Here is a 25,312-nt window from a genome sequence, read left to right on the forward strand (position 1 = left end):
AGCTGTCTGCATCCGGGTCAGCTGCTCCGCTGCCGCTACCGTTGCCGCTGTGATCGGGATACCGGGCCCGGGTCTCCATTGCCGTCCGAGGGGAGCGGGCTCCGCTCGGCGCTACTACTTTCTGCGACCTGGCCGGCAGCCCCACGTCGCAGGCCTGGAGGGGCGAAGAAGACGAGGGGGCCAAGGCTTCCTCCGGGGTGAGTGCAGCTCGGGAAAACTGGGTACAGCGTGTCTGGGCGGGGAACAGGCCTGGGGGCTGGCGTCTGAGGGTCTCGTGTCCCCGGTCGGCGGGAGAAAGGAAGCCCAGAGGATTAGCCTTTGTAGGGGGCGCCATAGAACCTGCCCGGGAGACGCTTCCCGATCCCCGCCCTGCTTAGGCCCCCGCCCTTGGCTCGGCTCCTGTTTGCATTTACCATCCTTGTCCCCCCTCCCCCCGCCCATCCACCCCCTTTTCCGTTTGTGGTGGTTGTCCTTGGAATGGAACCTGCCCGCTTCTCGGCCCCCCCGCACACACCCCGGTCTGGGTGCGGTGACTGGGCCACGTTGGTCCCCTGTTATGACCAGCGTCGGTCTTGGTGTAGAACAAAGGAGGTTGGACTTCTGATGTGCCTCGTACCCTCGGAGAATAAAGCACGGAAACGGCTTTTGTAATCAGGGCTTTTATAGATCTCTTACGCGAAAAAGCCGGGTTCCTGCGTTGATTCAGGCACTACCTTTTGCCTAAATAACGGGCAAAAGTGATTTGGGTTTCCTGGATGCATCTGATGCCACTGGAGAGCTATTAGCCCAGCTCATGTTAAATGAAAACTTTATTTGAGTCTATTACGTTGCTTTGAAACTTTCCTTGTCTGTCTGTCCCGGGAGTTCTTTGAGGGCACAGCTTTTGTCATGTTCTTCTAGGTAGTCTTGGCGCCTTCCATGTAGGTAGTTGAAGTGTGGGTGCATTTTAGTGGTTTTTCATCCTCATCTTTTTTGATTAGGATCTCTATTTCTCCTAATGCTTAATTTTATAAAAATTTTTTTTTAAATTAAACGTGTTCTTCATAATTCTGCATTTTGTAAATGAGTACGATTCTTCAAAATTGTAACTGAAGTTACCCAATTTAGTTACCTTACAGACTGTTTTCTTGATGATCTTACACATCTTCTCCTTAGTTGTCATTTTACATTTTCTCTAAACTATTCTTGGTCTTCATAATCTCTGTTGCAGCCTAATATTGTTGGGCTTAGACAGGAAGTATGACAGGTCCGCTTCTGCAAACATAGAACTTGAACTAGATCACCTGTAGGCATTACAGCTTTGAAGCTAAGTGTAACCAAATCTGGCATTACAGGCTTATTCCGTATAAGGTTGCCAGTGAACTGGAGATACTGTGCTGTGTCACAAACAGTCTAGGTCTGGGAACCAGGATGTAGTGTCATTTGCCTCATATATAAGATAAAATGAGGATAATAACACCAGTGTTTTATACTTCATCAAATTATTGGTTGGTACATAGGAGATGACAAATGTACAAATGGTTAGTAAACATGAAAAGCATTCTTTGGGAAAGCAGTTCTCTTCATTTCATCTGAAGTAATGCTGGTAAAAAGAAGTGAGAAGGAAGGCGTTTAAGAAAAGTAGCATATTTAGCCAGATCTAATAAACTAACCGTGGTTGACAGTGGATCAAAAGATATTTTGTTAAGCTTATGTAAAGCAGAATACTAGTATAATATGACGATATTACAAAATTGTAATATTTGTAACTCTGCAACAAAGTGTCAGAGATCAGTTATTAGACTTCAATCATTTTAAAGGTCTCAGAGCATCTCCAGTATGTTCTTCTTACTGTTAATAAATGTACCTTTTATAGGTGGCATAATTATACTTTGCTTTATTTTCACAATTTTGAGAAAAGTCAGCACCATTGCAATTTTTCTTGAATTTTGTCTGAACATTTCTGATAGAGTATCTCATTTCATTTTTTAAATTGAGGTATAATTGACATGCAGCATTTTATTAGTTTCAGCTGTACAACATGATTCGGTATTTGTATATATTATGAAATATGAAATGACATCACCACACAGAGTTACAAAAAATTTTTTTCTTGTGATGAAAACTTTTAAGATCTGTATCTTAGCAACGCTGTAGCTTAGCAATGTTCAAATATGTAATACAATATTATTAACTATAGTCACCATGCTGTACATTACATCTCCAGGACTTAGAATAACTGGAAATTGCTACCTTTTCACCGCCTTCACTCAGTATGCCCCCCACCTCTATCATCCACCAATATGTACTCTGTATCTATGAGCTCAGTTTTGTGGTTTTTTAGTAGATTCCATATATAAGTGAGATCATAGAGTATTTGTCTTTGTCTGACTTCACTTGTGTGTGTGTGTGTGTGTGTGTGTGTGTGTGTGTGTACACACACCACATTTTCTTTAACCATTCATTCACTGATGGACTATTAGGTGGCTTCCATATCTTGGCTGTTGTAAATAATGCTGCAATAAACTGGGGTGCGTGTATCTTTTCGAAATAGTGATTTCATTTCCTTTGGATAAAGACCCAGAAGTGGAATTACGGGGATCATATGGTAGTTCTATTTTTAATTTTTAAGGAACTTCGAAACTTTTCCGTAGTGGCTGCACCAATTTCCATTCCCACCACCAGTGCACGAAGGTTCCTTTTTCTCCACATCCTCACTAGCATTTGTTATTTCTTGTCCTTTTGATAATAGCCACTCTAATAGGTGGCTACTGTAAGGTTACATTGTGTCATTTCATTCTTAGAAACCTACGTAACCTTGCGCTCAAGAAAGCATATAGGATTTTTCCAGGGGTGTTTTGGTGATCTTCATAAATACATAGGATGGCCTAAATTATTTTCCTGTGGTGCTATCCGTGTTGCCAGTCTCATAGGAAAAAGTGAACATAAATATTTAGGATAAGTCCCTTTCACTTAAATAGGGCAGTGAAAGCTTTGCCTGGGCATTTCCTTCTGCCAGTTGTAATTGATTTCAGCATAGATGTGGTTACTAGCACTTATTCCAACAATAGTGTTAAACTACATAGTAAAAGTACCATGTGAAATTATAATTCAGACATTTCTAAATATGATCTTAATGTTTAATTTTTGCTTATATTGCTAAGCTGCATGGGGAAAACCCCTTGGTTGAATTTACCACTGCACCTCCCTTCTGAAGGTGTGTCAGGAGGAAATCCATTATCTCCTTGATTTTTAACCTCACTAAGGTGAGTGGCTGTTCTGAATTTTTATCTGTGACCTCCACTTATACCTGACATCAGTAATGACGGGCCACAACTGCCACAAGTCTATTGAGAAATCAGGTTATTCCTGTTGCATTAGGTTATTTTAACAAAATAGCATTGCAAAGTGTTATTTCCGCATTCTAATTTCCAAAGTCTGAACAAAAAAATGGGAAACAGCCACAGTTAACTTGTGTCAGCAGTATCCTGATTTCCTTCAAAATAGTTGTGCTTATATTGCTCCTTTCTTGTTTGTTTCCTGTTCTAACAGTTGCTGAGGATAAAGTGTTTCCAAGAACAGTACTCTCTCAATTATTTGAACTGTTTTTATTTACCCAGTGTACTTTCCCCCCTAAAGTTCATGACGAAATGGTCAAAAGTGAGTCTCTTTATCTCTCCTCCTAGGTTCCATTTAACTAGCTTATTTATTTATCCCCAAACTAAATATCCATGTTTATATGCTGTGGGGTATTAACATCACATGTCAGTATGATACTAAAATAAAAATTGAATGAATCGGCTGAGAGAGCTGAATGAAGTACTTGAGCTATCTGTGTTTAGAGGGGCTGTTTTCTAGTGATGGACTTGTTCAGGTGGTAAAGCAGCTAAAAGACATGGTTTGTCTTCTAGAATTTCACAAGATACATATTTTCTCTTGCAAACAAGGAATACTTGTACCAACATAAATTGATACTGCATGTGTGTAGGTTGCCCCAGATATTTTCAGTACACTCTGTGAGGGGTAAAACATAACAGGAAGCCTCTTTACATAGTTTAATAACAAAAATAAGCCTAAGAAATTGAGCAAAAGAAAGGCTTGCTGTCTAGTGTCATACCTTATAATTACATATTTATTCATTTAATATTTACAGGCCTGTTATGTTCCAGGTACTGTGTGCTTGGTTTTGGGAATGTAGTGGTAGCAACTTTCAGTGACTTATTTTTGAAATAGTAAATATTTTTCTGCATTGGTGGGATATTTGAAAAAGATACCCAGAACATCCTGATATTTTCCCAACCCCCAGTAAAAAGGTGGGACAAAATAATGGAAAGCCTTTCTGATTATTGAATTTAGGGAAATACATTCACTTTAGAGTGAGTTTCAAAGACTTCAGGAAACATTGAGAAGTATAGTGAGTTAAAATTTGGAAGAGATTAAGGGTATCAGTTTTCAACCTTTAGTAATAGAATGCTTCCATCTCACCTGACCATAGCTCCAGAGTAGTAAGTATTAAGAATTTGGGCTTTTTTGGCCATAATTTTGTTTTGTTGTTTTGTTTTATTTAATTTGGTATTATAAATAGAAGAGGTTTATTTTTTGAATTAAAGTTTATTGGAGTGACAATTGTTAGTAAAGTTACATAGATTTCAGGTATACAATTCTGTATTACATCATCTATATCTCACATTGTGTGTTCACTACCTAGAGTCAGTTCTCCTTCCATCACCATATATTTGATCCCCTTTACCCTCATCTACCACCCCCCTCCCCTGTTACCCTCTGGTAACCACTGAACTATTGTCTGTGTCTATGAGTTTTTGTTTCTCATTTGTTTGTCTTGTTCTTTTGTTGTTTTTGTTTTATATACCACATATCAGTGAAATCACATGGTTTTCTGCTTTTTCTGACATTTCACTTAGCATTATAATCTCAAGATCCATCCATGTTGTCACAAATGGTCCTATTTCATCTTTTCTTACCACCGAATAATATTCCATTGTGTATATATACCACAACTTCTTTATCCATTCATCTATCGAAGGACATTTTGGTTGTTTCTATGTCTTGGCCACCGTAAATAAAGCTGCAGTGAACATTGGAGCACACTTGTCTTTATGGATAAATGTTTTCAGATTTTTGGGGTAGATACCCAGGAGAGGGATTGCTGGGTTATATGGTAATTCTATTCGTAATTTTTTGAGGAACCTCCACACTGCCTTCCATAGCGGCTGCACCAGTCTGCATTCCCACCAACAGTGTATGAGGGTTCCTTTTTCTCCACAGCCTCTCCAACACTTGTTACTATTTGTCTTGTTGATGATAGCCATTCTGACTGGGGTGAGGTGATATCTCATTGTGGTTTTTATTTACATTTCTCTGATGATTAGTGATGTTGAGCATTTTTTCATATGTCTATTTGCCATTTGTGTGTCCTCATTGGAGCAATGTCTCTTCAGGTCCTCTACCCATTTTTCAATTGGGTTGTTTGTTTTTTTGTTGTTGAGTTGCATGAGTTCCTTGTATATTTTGGATAGAAGAGGTATTTTACTAACGTAGGTATCCCTTTTTTGTTTATTTTCCTCTGCACAGAGGAAGAGTTGCTGTCAGAGAACAACCTATGGAGTGATCATTGAAGGTGTATGTTAATTGCTTTAAAGTACAGACTATGTATTAGAAACAGAAAATACAAAATAGGTCAAAATTATTGTATTTTAAGTGTGTTTTTATTAATTCCTCAAAATTACTTAGCTCACTGTTTTCCCAGAGAATTAAAAATGCCTTACTCCTATATATAAATTAACTGACTTTTCAAAGCAAATATGTTGGTGAGGAAAAGACAGCATTTGTCATTTTTCTACGTTAGCAGTTGGGTCCTCAAAAATTTAAACCTTTTGATAATGTTTGAAACCTCTGCTTGAGCATATGTAAGAATTCAAACTGGAAAGAGAGCCTCCCAATTTTGGCAGCGATAGGAATATAGTTCATCATGTGAAATCTAACACTTTAGAAAATTTCCAATGTAATTTTGTTTTTCTAGAGCATAATGGTTTTTCTACACAACTTTGTGCATCTTTTGAGTATTGTCGTGATACAGCAGATAAGGCAACCATAAAACGTGACCACGTGTTTTAGAAGACTAAGGGGAAGTAAATGTGAATGGCTTGCACCATTTGTTTTATTTGATAAGTATTTTTAAAAGTTATTCATACATGGTTTTAAAAGTCCAATAGTTTAGAAGGATTTACTATGAAAAGAAGCAATCATTCTCTCCATCCCACCCTTTCTTCGTCCATTGCTGTCATCTACTTTTAACATTGTTTTTAATACTTCTAGTAATATCTTCTAGTAATATCTTTCTGTCTCTTAAGAAATACTTTATGTTTTACTGCTTTTTTAATAAATAACTTTAGACACCTATTGATTTACTGTAATGTAAGTGAATTAAATATTCATTTATACCTCTTGCTCCCTAAAGTTGTCACAATTTTTGTTGCACTGTTAACCAGTTGATCTTCATGACTTTTTAAATAATGTATTTAAACCTCTAATTCTTATCCCATCAACCAAACAAATTTCTAGGTTCCTCAGTTGGTAAAAGGAACGGATGTTGTCACCCACATCCTTCCTTGGAAAAACTAAAATTTATGGCTTAAGTTAAAACATGTAGTTGGATGAACAAAAATATTCACTAAGTTCACTATCTGAAAACTTATGCTGAACTACATGAGAAAAACATGGTATAGATATGAAGCAAATGAAAATGTAGCCTAATTCATTTACTGGACAGTTGCTGAATGCCTTTTTTAAATGGCTCAGGAATTGCGGTATTGAAACCATAGAAAAGGAAATATAAATGACTGTACCACTGGCTCTGCTGAATCCTAAGTACACATGCTGTTTACTAGTGTTCAATTTCTAGAAATAACCTCAATCCAGGACAGAAAATTTAATTATGGATCTAGAATAGAGAACATATTTATTCCTTCCGCCTCCCCCCCCAATTGTTTTTACATAATTCACAATACCTAGTAAATTTTAAATCACAACCTGGGGCACACATGCATAGATGTAACTAAAAACAAATATGAATATATATATATATATATATATATATATATATATACTGTTTTCTTCTCTAACTTTTGTTTTAAGTGGTAATTGTGACTCAGTATAATTGAATTCATGACCAGATGATTGAGCTTTAGCTCAGTGGGTGATAAGATGGAGGTGTAAGATTATAGATAAAAAGTAAAAGTGGAAAATAAGTTGTAAATTTTTCCTCTGCTATGCAAGAGAATGGGTTCTTGCCATCTGCGGTGGCATGGAGGGTATTGTGCTGAGTGGAATGTATCAGAGAAAGGCAGATGCAATGTGATTTCACTTACATGTGGAATCGAGAGAACAAAATAAACAAATCAGAAACAAACTTGTAGATACAAAGAACATTTTGATGGTTGCCATTTTGATGGTTGCCAGATGGGGTGAGCGAAAAGGGAAGGTATTAAGAAGTACATGTTGGTTGTTAAACAGCCATTGGGGATGTAGGGTACAGCATAAGGACTGTAGTCAATATTGCAATAACTGTATGGTGTCAGATGGGTACTAGATTTATCAGGGTGATAGATGAACGGGGGGTGGGAGGTAGGGTGAACAAGACAGAGATTAAGAAGCCCAAATTAGTAGTTACAAAATAGTCATGGGAATGTAAAATGAAGCATAAGAAATATAGTCAATGATATGGTAATGACTGTGTATAGTGCTAGGTGGGTACTAGACTAGTCAGGGGGATCTCTTCTTAAATTATATATGTAAATGTCTAACCACCATGCTATGTTATACACCTGAAATTAATATGAAATATTACTGAATGTCAGCTGTAAATGAAAAATTTTAAAGGGGGGAGGAAGGTGAAGGGGAATAAGAGGTTTAAATTTCCAGGTATAAAACAAATAAGTGACGAGAATGTAATGTACAGCATAGGAATATATTCAAAAATATTGTGGTAGTGTGATACGGTGTCAGGTGGTTGCTGGAATTACCATGGTGATTGCTTCTAATTGTATAAATGTTAAATTATATAAATGTTGAATAACTGGTGTACACCTGACTAATATTGTATGTTAGCTATATTTTAATAAAAATCATTTTTAAAAAAACTTTTTTTTCCTTTTCACAGGACATTGGCTCTCTGGATTATCAGGAGTTGGGAGTTGACATTGAGTCCAAGCTGAGGATGGAAGGTGTGGAACTTAAAGAAGAATGGCAAGATGAAGATTTTCCAATGTGAGCAGTACTTTGAAATGAAAACAGATTTAGAACAAAACTTCAGTATTTCTTTATTGCAATGTCACCTATTAAATGAATATTGGGCTTAATTTTCTGCTTTTAAGAAAAAGCATATTAAATAAATAAGCAAGGATTTCCTAGATCATCTAGCTAGCTACCTTGACACATTTTCATTTGTATTTGAAGTTGTACTGGCACCAGGTGAGTTAATAGAAAAGAGCAAAGGCAGACCATGTTGTTGTTTTCCTTTCCAATTTTATTGAGAAATAATTGGCATGTATCACTAAGTTTAAGGCATACAGCATGATGGTTTGCAGACCTTATATTTAAATGATGCTTCCATCCCATCATGATCAGAAAATCATCCAGTGCACAGTAAAGTCTCTTTGTAGTTGGAATATGAACAGCTGGTGGGAGTACTGAGTCACTGCAGTAATACATGATGGTAATAGTAATATAGAAATGTTGAACTCAAAAGAATTGTAGCCATCCTTACCATATTACCATTGTGAGTAACAATTTAGCTTTATCGTACATTGTATCATATATTACATTAAATTCATGCATTTGAATACTTGTTTTGTAGGTTTATAATTTTTTGTTTTATAGAGTTATATTTAAGGGCAGTGACATAAGAATTTATATCTACTTTTATGTGTTACTTATATAAATATATAAGACACTCTGAAAACTTTCTTTAAAAGTGGTTTGTAAAGTACTAAAGCTTAAGAAACACTGCTTTATTCAGTTTTCCGTATAATTGTTTCTATGAGCTATTTTTAATAGAGCTTTGAACTTCAAAATAAATTTTTCTTTTTAGTTTCTTAGTTAAAAAGTATGTCTGTGTCTTCTAGACCTTTACCAGAAGATGACAGCATTGAAGCAGATATATTAGCTGTAACTGGACCAGAGAGCCAGCCTGGTAAGAATGTGACGCTTTCAGTTTCAGGAAAATGATAGACTTTAATTGTGCTATTTTTTAACACACTTCTTTGTCAAAAATATAGTCAGTGTTTGTTCCATTATAGGGAGCCAAAGGATAATAAGTTCAGTGTTGAGGAAAGCATGTTTGGAATGCTTTGGAAATTTTTGGAAATTTATCTTTCCAAATACATATCCTTGTTTTTTGAAAATGTCTACGCTAAAAGAGAGGAGATCATTTTTACTGTTAAGAGGTGACTATGAGGTCTGCCTCTATTGTTAGGATATATCATCTTGCCATGACATAGTGATCAAAATCCATAGTTGTAAATTAGTGCTTTGGAATTGTGTTTAATTAATGTTATTTTTTCCTAAGGATGAAGTGGACATTTAAGCATTCCTTCTAATATATCTTTCACTTTGTTTACCCATTCCAGACTCACTAGAAGTTAATGGAAATAAAGTAAGAAAGAAACTAATGGCTCCAGACATTAGCCTGACCCTGGATCCTAGCGATGGCTCTGTGTTGTCAGATGATTTGGACGAAAGTGGGGAGATTGACTTAGATGGCTTAGACACACCATCAGAGAATAGTAACGAATTTGAGTGGGAAGGTAATTGTTTCATTCTTTTATTTGACATTTTATTAATGAATGTCTTTATATACACATGTTTTTATAACATTCTTATATTAGGATAATTGGGAAAACTTAAAACTTGATCATGAAACCAACTAAAATCAATGATTAAAGGATTTTGTTGAAATATGATGTTATTCTTTGTAAAGTTGGTGCACTTTTTACTGTGACATGAAATTCTGCTAACACCGAATAGTCTCATGGATTTCAAACTGTTTATAGTAGATTACACAAGTGGCTTTATTTTTTTATTTTTTTTCTTAATTGCCCAATGCTGTAAAGTTATGTTTTTTCAAGGTTGCTCCCAAAATACTGCTTGATAATTATGGCATATTCTTATATTCAGTTGATCAGCTAAGAAAAAAGCTTTGAAGGGACATAATTTAGGGAATGTGCTAAAAGTAGTTAAGGGTTTGCAGAGAGGTTGTTCTGAAGGGAGGTTTTTGAGGGTGATTTTTTAAAAGGGGTTTACCTGATGGGGCTGTACTTTGTAAAGAACCACCTTGAATTAAAGTATACTCTTAGTCCCCAAACCTTATATTCCTTATCATTTGTTACTTGGCATTCAAGGGAATTGTTATGTGTTTTGCTTTGCGTGCTTTCTATAATTAGATAATTGTTGTCCACAATATCTTTGTATAGTTGTTAATTTATGTGTATATATATATTCCATGTTGAAAATGATTTTGACTTCAAAGCAGTGTTTAGCACTAAGTATCTTACCTGCAGCAAAAAGTAAGATCCTTGATATGCTTGCTGTATCTTTTGTTCCTTTTTCTTACCTGTTTTACTGGTTCAATAAGCAGTCCAGTAATAAGCAATATTTTATAAAAATACTGAAATAGTTTTCTGCCTATGTGTTTTGTCTCTTCTTTCTTTAATGCTGCTGTAGTCATTTCCTGGAAGGATATTTTCCGTTAACAGCTTTATCTTGGAAACAAACAACTAACATGCAGTAGGTTCCCCCTCCCCCCATCTTTTGGTAAGGCCTGTGATACTAAAATTTTGAAAATCATTACATCATTAACAATCAGCTAAAATGCAATTTTGAAATATAAATTACACCTAATCATTGGTGCTTATGCTTTGGCTAATGTCAATTTAAAATATACTTTTGCATGTATACTTCAGAATATTATCGATAAATTTCTGCTTTATAAAACTGATCAACTGAGAAATAACCAATGGCTAGTTAACCACTTTCTATCTGGTATAATGTTTGGGGAATAATTTATGTGCTCAACAACAGAACACAGTTTGTTCCCAGATTATTAAGTAATTATAGTGTTGATAGCTGTCAAAGACAATGTTGTAATAGTCTGGAAAGGCATTGTAGGGCCAATGTACTAAGATTTTGATGGCTGTATGAATTGCCTTTCCTGAACTTGTGGATATACGTTGCATTGTAATTAGGTGCTTTCTGAATTCGGCAATACAAAAAAGTTAAAGAACCAGGATTTCTAAAAGCATAAAATCGCCTCGTATCAAGAGCAAGTCTCTTCCTCTATTATGGAAGAAATACTTAAAATTCTACAGAGGGTATCATGAAAAATTCTCTGAACATTCTAATTAGATAGTAAAGTGGTTAACATGTAATTTGATTTTTATGGTATAAATAACAATTTGGGATTCAAAAACCTTTTATTTTGACAGATGATCTTCCAAAACCCAAAACTACTGAAGTTATTAGGAAAGGTTCAATTACTGAATACACAGCAGCAGAGGAAAAAGAAGATGGACGACGCTGGCGTATGTTCAGAATTGGAGAACAGGACCACAGGGTTGATATGAAGGCAATTGAACCCTATAAAAAAGTTATTAGCCATGGAGGTAAGAGTTACCAAAGGGTGTTCAGATTTCTGAATGCAATATCAGAAACCTAAATGCTTAAAGAAACTCGCCCTTGATATTACACAATTTCAAAACATAATAAACATTTATCATTTCATTTTAAAAATATATCAGGTTTGAAGTAAAAGGATAAAACCAACATTTAAAAATCGTTAATACATGTGTGTAGTAAGTTCAAAAGGTATAAGTACAGTGAAAACTCTCTCTTTCCCACACCATCCCTAGAACCCTCCCAAAACTGGAACTTTACTCTCTTGCCTTTTTATCCATTTATAATTTATATACAGTGACATACTCTAGTCATTTTTTTTGTAGCATTTGTAAATTTTTTTCTAGCTTTATTAAGATATAATTGACATATACGATTGCATTATAAGTTTAAAATTACAGCATATTGATATGATACACTTACATATTGCAAAGTGATCACCACCAGAGCCTTAGCTAACACTTGCGTCAGGTCACATAATTATCATTTTTTTATGGTAAGAACATTTATAAATCTACTCTCTTGACAAGTACATAATACAGTATTATTAACTATAGTCACCATGCTATACATTAGATCCCCAGAACTTACTCATCTTTTAACTGGACATTTGTACTCACTGACCAATATCTCCCCTTCCCTCCACCCCTAGTAACCACTATTGTTTCTATTTCTCTTTTTAGATTCCATATATGATATCATACAGTATTTGTCTTTTGTCTGACCTATTTCACTTACAAATGCTCTAATCTTAAGTGTACAATCGAGTGAGTTTTATCATATAGCCATATATACCCATATGTCCTACACCCCTAGACATAGAGAACATTGTCATTGTCCCAGAAAATTATCTAATACTCCCTCCCAAGGAGTACCTCCTCTCTAGTAACCACTATGCCAGTCTGCCCCGTGATTAGTTTTGCCTGTTCTAGAATTTCATGTGCTTGGAATCATAATGCACTCTTTGGCCTACTTCTTTTGCGCAGCATAATGTTTTTGAGATTCATCCATATTGTTGCATGCACCTGTACTTCATTCCTTTGTATTGCTGAGTGCTGTTCTATTGCATTGGTAAACCACAGTTTGCTTGTCCATTCTTCTTTTTTTTTTTTTTTTACAAAGATTGGCCTAAGTGAGGTTTTCTTTGTATTAATTATGCTTGTAGATCATAATACTCTTGAAACAGTGGTTTAACATCTTTTTTTTTTTAATTTATTTTTTAAATTTATTGGGGTGACAATTGTTAGTAAAATTACAGATTTCAGGTGTACAATTCTGTAACACATCATCTATAAATCCCATTGTGTGTTAACCACCCAGAGTCAATTCTCCTTCCATCACCATATATTTGATCCCCCTTACCCTCATCTCCCACCCCCCACCCCCTTACCCTCTGGTAACCACTAAACTATTGTCTGTGTGTCCATTCTTCTTTTGATGGACATGTTAGTTTCCAGTTTGAGCAATTATGATTAAGACTGCCATGAGTATTCTTGTAGTCCTTTGTGGATATAAGTAAAACCTGGCTTTTTAAACTATGACTCTTAATTTACTTTAAAATACTGAACAAATCATTCATCTTTACCACAAAGTAGAAAACTAGTTCATTCCACATTTTTATGGAGCACCTACTTTGCATATTTGTGAGATATACAAAAACATAAGGCTCTGTCTCTTCCCTTAAGACTGTTACAAGTCAAATAGGTAAAGCTATGAAGTATAGTTATATCTTCTATCAGTCTGGCTGTGCTGTATATAGACGTTTACCTAGGCACTATGTAAATAGAGCCAGAATGTTAGTGGTAGTCAAAATACAACTCACTCTGTAGAGCATGTCACGTTACCTGAAATCCTAATGCAGGACAGGGCCACATAGGTCAAGCAGATTGGTGTTTTCACGTAGAGTCATTTCCATTTCATTTACTCTTTACCAAATGTGTTCCCCATCTTGTTTCCATAGACTTCATTCATCTGAAAGCAAATCACTCGAATATTTGCAGTTATATTATTCTGCCTAATTTAATCAGATGGGGGGGAAAAACCAGGATAATCTGGATCAGGAAGTCCACAGACGCATTAATTCAGCTAGTTCATAGGAAGCAAGTTGTGAGACTTACCTCATGGTTTAAACATTATTATTTTTCAGAAATAATACTTTATTCTTATGGGAAAATAATTAGGGCTATTTTATCCTATTGAATTATCAATATGTATTGTGATAAGGGATTAAGAAAGGTAGTGAAGAGTCTAACCTTTGAAATGTTCAAACCTTTTCAGTGCATGTTTGTAAACAGAAATGAAAGTTAAAGCAAAAATATTTGTTACTGGATACAGCTTAATATCTAGAGATTATAATTGAAACATAGCACATTTTAGCAGTTTTTCTTCATTTATAGTTATATCAGAGATGGGATCCTTTCTGAGGTATTAATACCCTAAAGTCTATAAAATGCTAGACATCGTCGAATGTAAAACTATTTTTTAAAAAGCACCCACTTAAACCATAAGTTGCATAAGAATGTTTTATTGCAGATACTGTTGTGTTGTGTCTGCTTGGATTATATCACTGTATTTGTCTACTTGGTAAAAGAAGTCTGGCTATCTGATTATGCTGGTTTGAGTTTCTAGTTTTTATGCCCACCCTTTCCTCTTAAAATTTTAGATTGTTTTGAGAAGAGGGGATTTAAAGATCTGAGAAAAAAAGAATAATAATAATACTTTTTGATCCAATAATAATAATAATACTTTTTGATCCAGAAATGTGTGGAAGATAGTAGACCCACTATATTCTATCAACCATATAGATATCCTCTGAAAAATCTTCACAAATTATGCTGGTGATTTTATCTTTGGTTTCTTTTTCAGGATATTATGGGGATGGATTAAATGCCATTGTTGTGTTTGCTGTCTGTTTTATGCCTGAAAGTGGTCAACCTAACTATAGATACCTGATGGACAATCTGTTTAAGTAAGTATAGCTTCACAAAAATGTTTGGACGTAATTCTGAGTTAATGGGATGTCCAATTTGAGGAAGTGAACTTTAGCTGGGTAAAAATTATAAATATCCCAGTTCTGGTTCTTTAAGTATTTATTATTTGGCATTATGAAACTATTTGTTTTCCAACTAGACAGAAAAAACTGTTATTTTCAAACTGGAATAGGCATTTCACATTATCTGTTTCAGCTTCTTTTACATATGAGGACACATTGATTATAAAGAAGTGATTTTCATCTCAAAATTATATGACTAAATTACATTTACCCCCAAGAAGCCAAATGTAACTAAGCTGTATCAGTTCTGTTTTATTTCTACAGAGTCATTCTATTTCTCAAGTTAGTGGCGTTTTTTTAAAAACTTTGTTGTGGCAAATTTCAGACATATACAAAGGTAGAGAGAAGTATGTTGAATGTTTGTGTACCAGTCATCCACTTCCGCAATTATCAATTTACACTTCATTCCCACAATTTATATCATGCTTCCCTGAAAATAAGACCCACCTGGAAAATAAGCCCTAGCATGATATTTCAGGATGCTCGTGATATAAAATAAGCCCTACCGTATTTCCCCTAAAATAATACCAGGTCTTATATTATTAATTTTTGTTCCAAAAGACGCATTAGGGCTTATTTTATATCACGAGCATCCTGAAAAATCATGCTAGCGCTTATTTTCCAGTTAGGTCTTACTTTGGGGGAAACACGGTACTGCCCCCACTGTATAATTTTGAAGCAAATGTTAGACATCATGTCATTTCATCTATAAACATTTCAATATGTATTTCTCAAAGATAAGAACTCTTATCTCAATAAATATAATTAATTTTAAAAATAAATAAAACAACTCTTTAAACAATCATACCAATTAATGCAATTTAAATTTTTAATTGTTTTTGCTATTGTTGAAGGGGAGGGAAGGGAACTGAATAATTTGGATAATCTAGTTTGATTCTGCAAAGCTATATCTAAGTCTTTAGTTTGTTTTTACAGGTATGTTATTGGCACTTTGGAGCTGTTAGTAGCAGAAAACTACATGATAGTTTATTTAAATGGTGCAACAACTCGAAGAAAAATGCCCAGTCTGGGATGGCTCAGGAAATGCTACCAGCAAATTGATAGAAGGTACTGTAAATACCAGTTGAAAGCTAGTTTGAAGAATTTTTATAATGGCCTTATTAGATTAAATTTTATTTTCTGTTGCCACTTACAGGTGCCATGTGTCTACTTCCTAAATTACATTAATTTCATAGCAAGTTTCTGTTTTCTTGAGAGAGTATTTTAGTGTTATGGAAGAAATCAATTTTGATCTGTTTTGTAAAGAATAACTTTAATTCCTTAAAACAGATTTACATAATACCTCTTTATTTCTCCTTATTTATATGACAGTGAACATTTTCCTGTAATTTACATTTTGGGAAAAGATGGAGAACTTAATACATTTTCTATTTTATTACACTCTGAGTTTTGCCTAATTGACAGTGTTAGCGTATTTTATGTTAAAGTGCTTGTTTAGCCATCATCTTTCTTTGGAATGAGCCCTGGAAGTATTTCCCTGGGAGTTAGTCATCCATGCTAATGAAAGGAACTTGGATCCTCCAGTTGGTTTGATTTGACCATAGTTAATTCGAATTACTTTAATCAACTCAGACTGATTAATAGGTTTCTCTTTATACCTAATTATGATGTTGGCTAGTTATTGTGATTTAAAAGAAATCCTTAATGATCACTTATTTAAGTATGAAATATGTGTGATATAACAGTTGTCTAGAATAATGTCTCTAATTTTTAATAAAAGTGTTAGACTTCTTTCTTGCCTATTCCCTTTGGTGATCTTCACTCCCACCTTTCTGCCTGTACAGTGCCTTTCTTGGTGGAATTAGTACTAGTTTTCCCTACTCCTGTAAAAATGAAAACACTTTACTTCTGTGTTCGGTATTGACCTCTACCACTGGTTGACAGAGTCCAGAAGACAAGTGGATGTATGCTAGGAGACATTTATCAACAGGCTCTACATAAATTCAGCCAAATGAAGTAAAGTTTATTTCATAGCAATAGGAGGGACCATCAGAATTCAAGAGTATATTTTCTTGTCTTTGAAGGACTATAACATCTAAACTTTTGGATGAGGAGTTTTCAATTAATGTATATACTTCCTACATGCTTACTGATATCTTAACTTCTAGCATTAGAATTTGTAGAGCTTTTTAAATTGTCTTTTTTTTTTTTTTTTAACTCCAGGTTACGGAAAAACCTAAAATCTCTAATCATCGTACATCCCTCTTGGTTTATCAGAACACTTCTGGCTGTTACAAGACCGTTTATTAGGTAATTTTCTGAAAGCCATTGACTTAAAAAAAAGCAAAATTGCAAACTCCTTGTATGAATTTCTTGTCAGTTCTGTTGGTCAGAAATATTGAGGTAATTATTTTTATTTTCTTCCATAGCTCAAAATTCAGCCAAAAAATTAGATACGTCTTTAATTTGGCAGAACTAGCGGAACTTGTCCCCATGGAATATGTTGGCATACCAGAATGCATAAAACAGTATGTTTTGTTTTATTTCTTTAATTGTGTTGGATCTTTATATGTTGATGTACAAGAGGTAAATATTTTTCAGTACTCATTTTTTCTCATTTTATGTAAGTATTTTGTAACTTATTTTGTTTTTATGACAAAGAAAAAGGGGAAGAAGCCATTTTCCAACACCTTCCCCATAAGTCACCATTTTCTTAAGGACATCAGTTGAAGTAGTAGGAAAAATTATTTTTGCATGTGATTTATATTTGTAGAGACTGGTTACAATCTAAGAAATGATATCCTATTTGGTCAATACTAAAGAACATTCTCCAACTTATATATGCTGCTCTCCTAATTTGAATAAGCTCATCATGACATGGAATAATCATATTACTAGAGAAATAAAATATTTATTTATATCAGCATAACTAATACTTTCCAGTGGCTGGAATTTATTCTGTTTATCAAATTCACTTACTTCCATCTAACTTAAGAGGACTTGGTAAAGGCTGTTAACATAAATACTTGCGTATCACAGTGCTGTGAAGTAGAAAAAAGTTTCTTTGTTCTCTTAATCTGAGATTTTAGTCTGTTTAATGTGTCAAAGCCAGATTTCTTAAGTCAGTTTTGACTTTCTACTGTAGTGTATTAAATATTTTTGGTTTTGCCTGCAAACTTACATAATTTTATTTTTAATGCCTTTTTTTGAATTTTTGTTCCTCTTCATAACATGTATATTTACTGAAATAACTCTTCCCTACCAAGGTATGAAGAAGAAAAGTTAAAAAAGAAACAAAAAAGGTATATGCACACCTTGACTGGGTTGCATCTAGACTAGTCCATTTGCATTGCACAGACTAACTCTACTTTATTGGTTGGTTAGCTTGTGGACAAAGATAATCGCATTTGTAAATATAAATACACTGCAGAATCTAAATACAGAGTGAATGCAAAATTCCTGGTGCTGAATCTGGCTTGGATTCACTCTGTTTTAACACCATATATAATGCCAATGAGGAGTTAAAGGCTACAGCCCATCCTCCTTTTTGGTATAAATACTGATGGTAAAACCAGAGAAATTACAAAGAATACTATTTGAAAAACTAATTACTTTTAAGACTCTCTGTTTCACTATATTTTTTAAATCTGTAACTTGTCCTTTTGAAATATATGTGCGCTTTTTAAAGAAATATTTATTTCCCTGGGGTTGATTATATTTACAATGCACGTGTTCTTTGGCTAACCAACATTGATTTCCTTGTACGCTTAAATGGCCTGCTAACCAGTCAAATTCTACATGTGATAAAATTCCTAAAAGTTCAATGTACCATTTAATAGTTAAAAACTCTGCTTTCCATCATAAATTTAATTTCGAATACTTCTGCTTTGAGCATAATGAACTATTATCTATTAATACCTTGGCATAGAAGATGAAAGGCAAGGGTATAAAACAGTTAACATTTTATATAGTAATTTTAAAAAGTGTAGGATTTGGTTCTAACTTGTTAATGGACTTTTAAAATCTTGACAATTGGCAACACAGTTTAATGCATCTTTCTTAAGACAGTGAAAAATTTATGTGTAGTTATCATTTTGACCATTCTGAGGAACCAATTGTAACTGGAACTGGAACGTTCTTAACTTTGGACATATTTTGGCTCAGTTGATGAACAAGAATTCAGTTGACTAGGTGATAGAATCATAGCTTTACATTTCTTGGACACTTTTCAGTTTAACAAAACACTTTAAAATAGAGAGATGGACAGTGATTTTTAGATCTTGCTAATTTCTCATTCCTTTCTAGGCATTGGTGTGCATTTGCCAAACAAGTGGCTAAAATTAAAAATATAATCTGTAATTGTAGAATATCTTGAAGCCAGCTTCTTCATGGATTTCAAAATGAATTGCCTTTATTGATGAAATCTGCTATATTGTGCCTTTTTACAACGTTCTTATTATTTAATTACCTGTTAAATAGTTCAGTAATTAAATAATTTAGTGGAACTATAAACTTTTTTTAATGTATTGTTTAAAACCTACCACTACTATTTTATCTTATTATTATTTTCTTTTTTTTACTTTTGTTTAACCTTAAATGGAATCATTACATATATCTTTCAGGTACTTCTTAATTTTTGTACAAAATTTCTTTAGCCTTAAAAAAAAAATCCTTGTCAGTTTGAAAATAACATTCGAGTCTTAAAAACAGAAGGGCATGTTTTTAAAACCAAATGTTAACAGGCTGCAAATAGGGGAGCTTACTTAAGAAGAAATCGCTATGATGAGTAGTGGTGATAAGGAGGACACAAAACTGAATATTGAAGTACAGTCATGTGTAGCCTAACGACAGGGTTCTGTTCTGAGAAATGTGTCATTAGGCAATTTCTTCATTGTGCGAACATCTTAGAGTGCACATTATAAACCTAGATGGGAGAGCCTACTACACACCTAAACTACATGGTACAGCCTATTACTACTAGGCTACATAGCTGTACAGCATGTAAACCTGTACGTGCTGTAATTGTACTGAATACTAACTATACTGTTAAGCAGTTGTAACACAATGGGAAATGTTTGTTTATCTAAACATGGAAAAGGTACAGTAAAAACACAGCACAAAAGATGAAAAATGGTCCACCTGTCTAGGGAGGTGGAGTCTGCAGGACTGGAAGTTGCTCTGAGTGAGTGTCAGTGAGTGAGTGCTGAGTGAGCGTGAAGGCCGAGGAACCTGATGCACTGTATTGTGTGGCGCTATGACATTACAACGTCACTAGGCAATGGGAATTTTCAGCTCCGCTACAATCTTATCGGACCGTTGCAGTATATGCAGTCCATCATTCATTGAAACGTCGTTATGCAGCTCATGACTGTAGTGGCATTTTAATATTTCACTTAAGAAAATCATTTTTGTTTTTCCTGACACACTCGTATCGCTTAGATCCCTGCCCCAGCTGTGCTACAATTCAACATTTCAATATATCTGTTGTAATTTAAACTTTTAACAAGAAGTTTATGTGCATTTGTATGTAACTTTTATAATCTTTAAAGAAACAACAGTCACAGTATTCTTGCCAGTGTCCTCTTGACTTAAAAAATTATCTTTCCTGGTTGGGGAAATGTTTGGTCACCTTTTTATCACAATGTCTGCTTCTTTGCAAAGCTTTGTTTTTAACAGAATAATATTCTATGCTAAAAGTAGTCATTGTTTTTGGAAAGAAAATTGTTCAGTTGCTGGTGTTTTATTATCTATAATTTTTTCATTAAACAGAGTTGATCAAGAGCTTAATGGAAAACAGGATGAACCAAAAAGTGAACAGTAAGTTTGGCATCTAGTCCAAACACGACTGAAGAATGTGCTGGTGAAGCAATGCTCTTTTTGCATTTATAATGCATTTATTGGCCCTGATTTTTATGTAACCTGTTACAAAATTGACTTGACTTTTTCTTAATGGACTTTTGTATACGGGACTGTTCACTGCTGTATTGGTTTGCAAATCTCATGAATTTAGCTCTTAACTAGCTAATTATAATCATTTTATATTTTATATTGCTAAAAGCAAAGAACCACACTTTATATAAAAGCGGTTTTTGCATTTGTTTATTGAATGATGTGTCTTCTTCAGTAAAATATTTATATGCCTAAATGGTAAAGGAAAGAGATAATATATATTTTTATGGTTTGAGCAATATTTTTTAATGTATACCTGTACCTGTCATGTGGAAGAATATGCAGGTAAATAAGACCATGGTTTTGTAAAATGCATGTTAGAATTTTTGTGTTTTGTAAATGGTTAACTACATTTCCTGGATAACTTTAAAAAATAAAGTGGCTCATAAGGTGAGGGAGGGACAGTTAAACTGGTTATGAATATCCAAAGGCCATGTACATAATCTAAATAGGTCAGTACCATCCTAAGGTTTTTTTTATCACTTAGCCTATATTGTTCCTTAATTCAGAAGCACAAATACAAGTGCATTGCACACTTTTTCCTTTTTAAACGTAAAGGAAGACAAGTCAAAAAGCCATTTTTAGAACTAGAGAATTTAAGCGTCTAAGAATTGGGGTTTGTATATATATGTATATATGGGACATTTTATCTTCTGGCCAAAAGTCAGATCTTTATAAAAATCTTAGGTTTATTCACTAATGTGAAATAAGCTGTGTCCAGGGTTTCACTCTCCTGAATTTGTATGAGTGCAGTGTAGTATTCAGAGAATGTGATGAGTTATTCACTGTCACTAGTTTTCTGTAGAAACCAGGCGCTGCTGTTTTAACTGCTCTCAATGTGGGCACTTTACCAAAATACTTCCATATCAGTTATTTGAACTTCCTAGGTGTTTGAGCTAGTCAAATATTGTGTGTTTTCACATTTCCTGTTGAATCATGTTGACAGTACTGTAAATTAAGTTATTTTGTAAGTTTTAGAGCATCATTATATGCTGTTTGGGATGACACACTTGATATAAGCATATAAACTCCTTGTTTAATTTGGTAAGTACCTTGACTCTACGTTGAAATAAATTGTACTTATGCTCCCAAACAGAACTTAATTTACCCATAAAACCATCCTAAAACAACAGATTTATCTAATATTGTGTCATATGCTTGTGTAACTTACATGTGTTTGGTAAACTTGGTACACTCTAGACCTTCCTAGAAGGTAATTTACAAAAAAAAGTGTCCTAGAATAGCAAAATTGAAGTGGATGAAAGCTAAGGTTTGAAGATTTATTCTCCAAACTTGATTTTCCTCCACATCAAGTATTGAACACACATGTGGCTTTTGCCATTGCCATTTTTAGTGTCAAGTTTCAACTGAAAAAGAGAATTTTGCTTTTTTGTCATCCTCAGTCAAATTTGGCATGCTAACTTAAGTCCAATTATGGGAGATGCTGGAGGATTCACAGGATGAAACGTTTCTCAGCAACCTTCTAACTTAGCTTGCATCCTGAAGCTGTAGACAGATCCTGTACTGATGTCATTACAGTGAATAAAGTCAAAACCATTATAGCTTGATGAAATGTTAGAAACACTTTGTACTGAAAAAGCAAACTAACAATAACTTAGGCATTCCTTCTGACTTTACCATATGAGGATCATGAATAAAGGATCATTGAATTTAATTGTAATTAGAGTCTATGTTTTTAGAGCGCTTTAAGTAGTCTTTTATGTGTAAGTCATCATCTCGCTTAAAATGGGCTGAGCTTTTTAAATAGGTGGTTTTCCTCCACATCAAGTACCCAGTTCTTCAGTTTCAACAACACTTTATTGTGTTTATTAACTTTTCCTTTTACAAGCATTGTTCCTAACTACAGATACGATTTGTTACAAAAGTGGTGCGTTTTCCTAATTTTTTTTTTTTTTTAAGTAGAAGTAGCCTGTATTTTATTAGGACATTAAGATGGAACAGTGATAACACTTTGAATATAATGAAAGGATATGCTGTGAATCACTAGATTCAAAGGATACCTGCTCTAGCCTACACCTTAATGGAATCTGGTCTAGGGACTTGCCTCATAATAAATGTTTCATAATTATAGAATTTAAGATCATAATTAGTAGGTTAGAAGGAAGACATTTATTAAATTTGTTATTTGTAATTTGTAGCTATGTAACATTTTCCCCATGTCATTTGATTTTTAATTTTTCACTACTGATTGAGATGAAAATACATGTAACTATTTTATCTTTTGCTTGCGTCATGGATCTGACATAACTGGTTTAATTTGATGCATCTTTCACTTTTGTTGTTACACGTGGGCTCTGAGTGCCTCTTTTTAGTCAAAAGTTTCTCATATAAAGTAATTTGATTGTGTTTTGCTTGGTCATATTCCTAAGTAGCGCCAAGGAAAGATTCTATATTGACCTTGCAGTTTAAACTTAATACCCTTTAACTCAGGAGGGTGTGTAATAAAAAAAAGCATGATTCAAAGTAGGGCCTAGCAGGTAGTTTAAAAGGAAGATAACAAACAAGGAAGTAAAAGGAAGAAAACTATAAAGGGGTAAAGAGTTAGCTGTCACCTAAGATGCCACTGAATGTGTCCCTGTTAAGGGAAGTACTTTATGTGGCCGTTATTGGTACCATTTCTTGTATCCAGCAGGAAAATCTGCAGACTACACACACAGTATGTGAAGAGGAAACTATAGAGTGAAGGGGGGAAAGGCTGGTAATACCTATAATGAGAATTCATATTTTCCTCTGCTTTGTCCCTTCATACAGAAGCAAGTTTGAACAGAGAGGGTCAGCATTTACAGTGCTCAGATTAAAGTTTAGGACTAGGTTACTTTTCATATTTCATGCTTGGTAAATTTCGTCTTGCAATGTGGACATCACTTTTTAGTAACTGCACTGAATACCGAAATTTGCTGATTGACAAGTAAATATCGGTAGCTAGAAATTCTTCAGTTGCAACTCCAGAATTTAAAAAGGTTAGGGATCTGATTTTTTATAGAGATTTTTTTTTTTGTAAATGACTATATAGCATTACTGTTTGGCTGTTTTTATGTGTGTGCTCAGGGAATTTGAAAGTGATTTAATGTAGGAAGTGGCTTTTTAGAGTTCGTCAATTAATAAATTAGCATTAGGATATATCGGGTAGAACAGGCCAGTTTGCTGATGAGATTGGTAAAGTTGTATATAAGGTTACAGCTTTATGCTGCCTTTTCCCGTTATATGTGGAAAATTGCTAACATTGCTCAATCAGAAGGGAGTAGGAGATGGGCTGAAAATAGAGATTGCTACTCCATTTTTCGTTTTCATGCCTACATTTTTCCCGTCGTATATAGATTTTTGAGAAATGGATCACAAATCTCAAAAGGATGGGATGGGTAGAGCAATTAATGTATTTGTAAGTTAGACCAACTATTCTGTTAGAATTTACCTTGTCATAGGGAACAGGAATTGTGTAATTTGAGTTGCTGGGAGAGAGTCAAGAATTTAGATTTGCATGGGAAGATCAGCTGGTTAGGGAAGTGGGATGTTCTAAAGTACAGAAGAATTACCTAGGGAGCCTTTTACTCCCTTCTTCCCCGTTCCAAGGTTCTGAATAAATTTGAGTCAGATCAGTGGTGAGCCCCATAATGTAACTCTCCTTTAAAGTTGTAAATGATAATTGAAAATAAGGTAATGTGTTGAACAGTAAGGAATGACACTAAAATTTGAAGAGAATTATTTGTTGCAATGGTATATGATAGATTTACTTAATTTCTTATGTTTTGAGAACTTCTTAAAAATGCTACGAAAAGTTCACAAAAAGCACTTAATGACAAATTAGACACCAGGTAAAAATCAAGGGTTTAATGCTTTCAAACAAAGAATTATATTAAACTGTTTGCTTTAGATAGCTGTATGATCCTATCTTTAAAAACATTCTACAAGAAGTTAAAACATTTGCATTTTGAAATTTTTGTTTTCATATTCAGTGTGGCTACGGAGGAACTTGGAAAATAGTATCAGCTACTCCACTGCACTTTTTGTATATGGACTTTCTAAAGTGCCCATTAAACAGTTTATTTACATAAACCTAGCTAGTAAATATTGGTGTCCCTGGCCACTGACTTGCACAGCCCTTGGGGCATCATTCAAATAGAACACAGTTCAGAGTTTGTTAGATACTAACGCACTTTGATACATATTTCAAAAATTCAATTTTTTTTTCCTTACCATCGGTTCACATGTTGCCATTTAGACAATGTGCTATGATGATTTTACTATTCAGATGATGTTGCCTAGCCTAGTGCTGTCATTTTACAGTGTGAGAAATTAAATTCTGATGACTGTGTGCAAGATAAGATGTTGATGTCCATGTGAAAAATACTAGGGTTGTCTTGATTTACTGAGGTGATGTAATATTTTCCTTTGACTTGTTAGGAATACAGTAACTTGTGTCCTGATCTGTTGCACATCATATTTTTGCAACAATAATGAATTTAAATAAATTAATTGGAAAGTTTGTTTTTGACTCATTTTATCACATTTTTCTGTCTCCCATTGTGATGCTAAATTTTTACACTGAGTTATCTTGTAAACCTTTCAAACAGTTTCAGACTTTTACTCTTGCTTCTCTTTCTGTAATCTGGGTGCTGCTTCCTATTGTTCAGGGGGGTGAGGAGTTCGCCCTACTTTAATTTA

General features: G+C 34.4%; 1 protein-coding gene across 2 annotated transcripts; it reads left to right on the top strand.

Moving 5' to 3' along the window:
* BNIP2 (BCL2 interacting protein 2) lies at positions 1 to 25,133 on the top strand. 2 transcript variants are annotated; one of them, XM_019732217.2, is made up of 11 exons: positions 5 to 197; positions 8,159 to 8,265; positions 9,123 to 9,190; positions 9,627 to 9,803; positions 11,481 to 11,657; positions 14,533 to 14,635; positions 15,656 to 15,787; positions 16,904 to 16,990; positions 17,110 to 17,208; positions 17,947 to 17,982; positions 20,450 to 22,304. In XM_019732217.2, exons 2-11 carry the CDS (start codon positions 8,216 to 8,218, stop codon positions 20,499 to 20,501), a joined length of 981 nt encoding a protein of 326 aa, XP_019587776.2. In that variant the 5' UTR covers positions 5 to 197; positions 8,159 to 8,215; the 3' UTR covers positions 20,502 to 22,304. The 2 variants fall into 2 exon arrangements, with proteins under 2 accessions (XP_019587777.2, XP_019587776.2); XM_019732218.2 differs by lacking the exon at positions 17,947 to 17,982 and having other exon boundaries at positions 1 to 197; positions 20,450 to 25,133.
* Positions 25,134 to 25,312: the final 179 nt, after the last annotated feature.

This window comes from Rhinolophus sinicus, linkage group LG03 (genome assembly GCF_036562045.2).
Source record: "Rhinolophus sinicus isolate RSC01 linkage group LG03, ASM3656204v1, whole genome shotgun sequence".
NCBI classification, from domain to species: domain Eukaryota; kingdom Metazoa; phylum Chordata; class Mammalia; order Chiroptera; family Rhinolophidae; genus Rhinolophus; species Rhinolophus sinicus.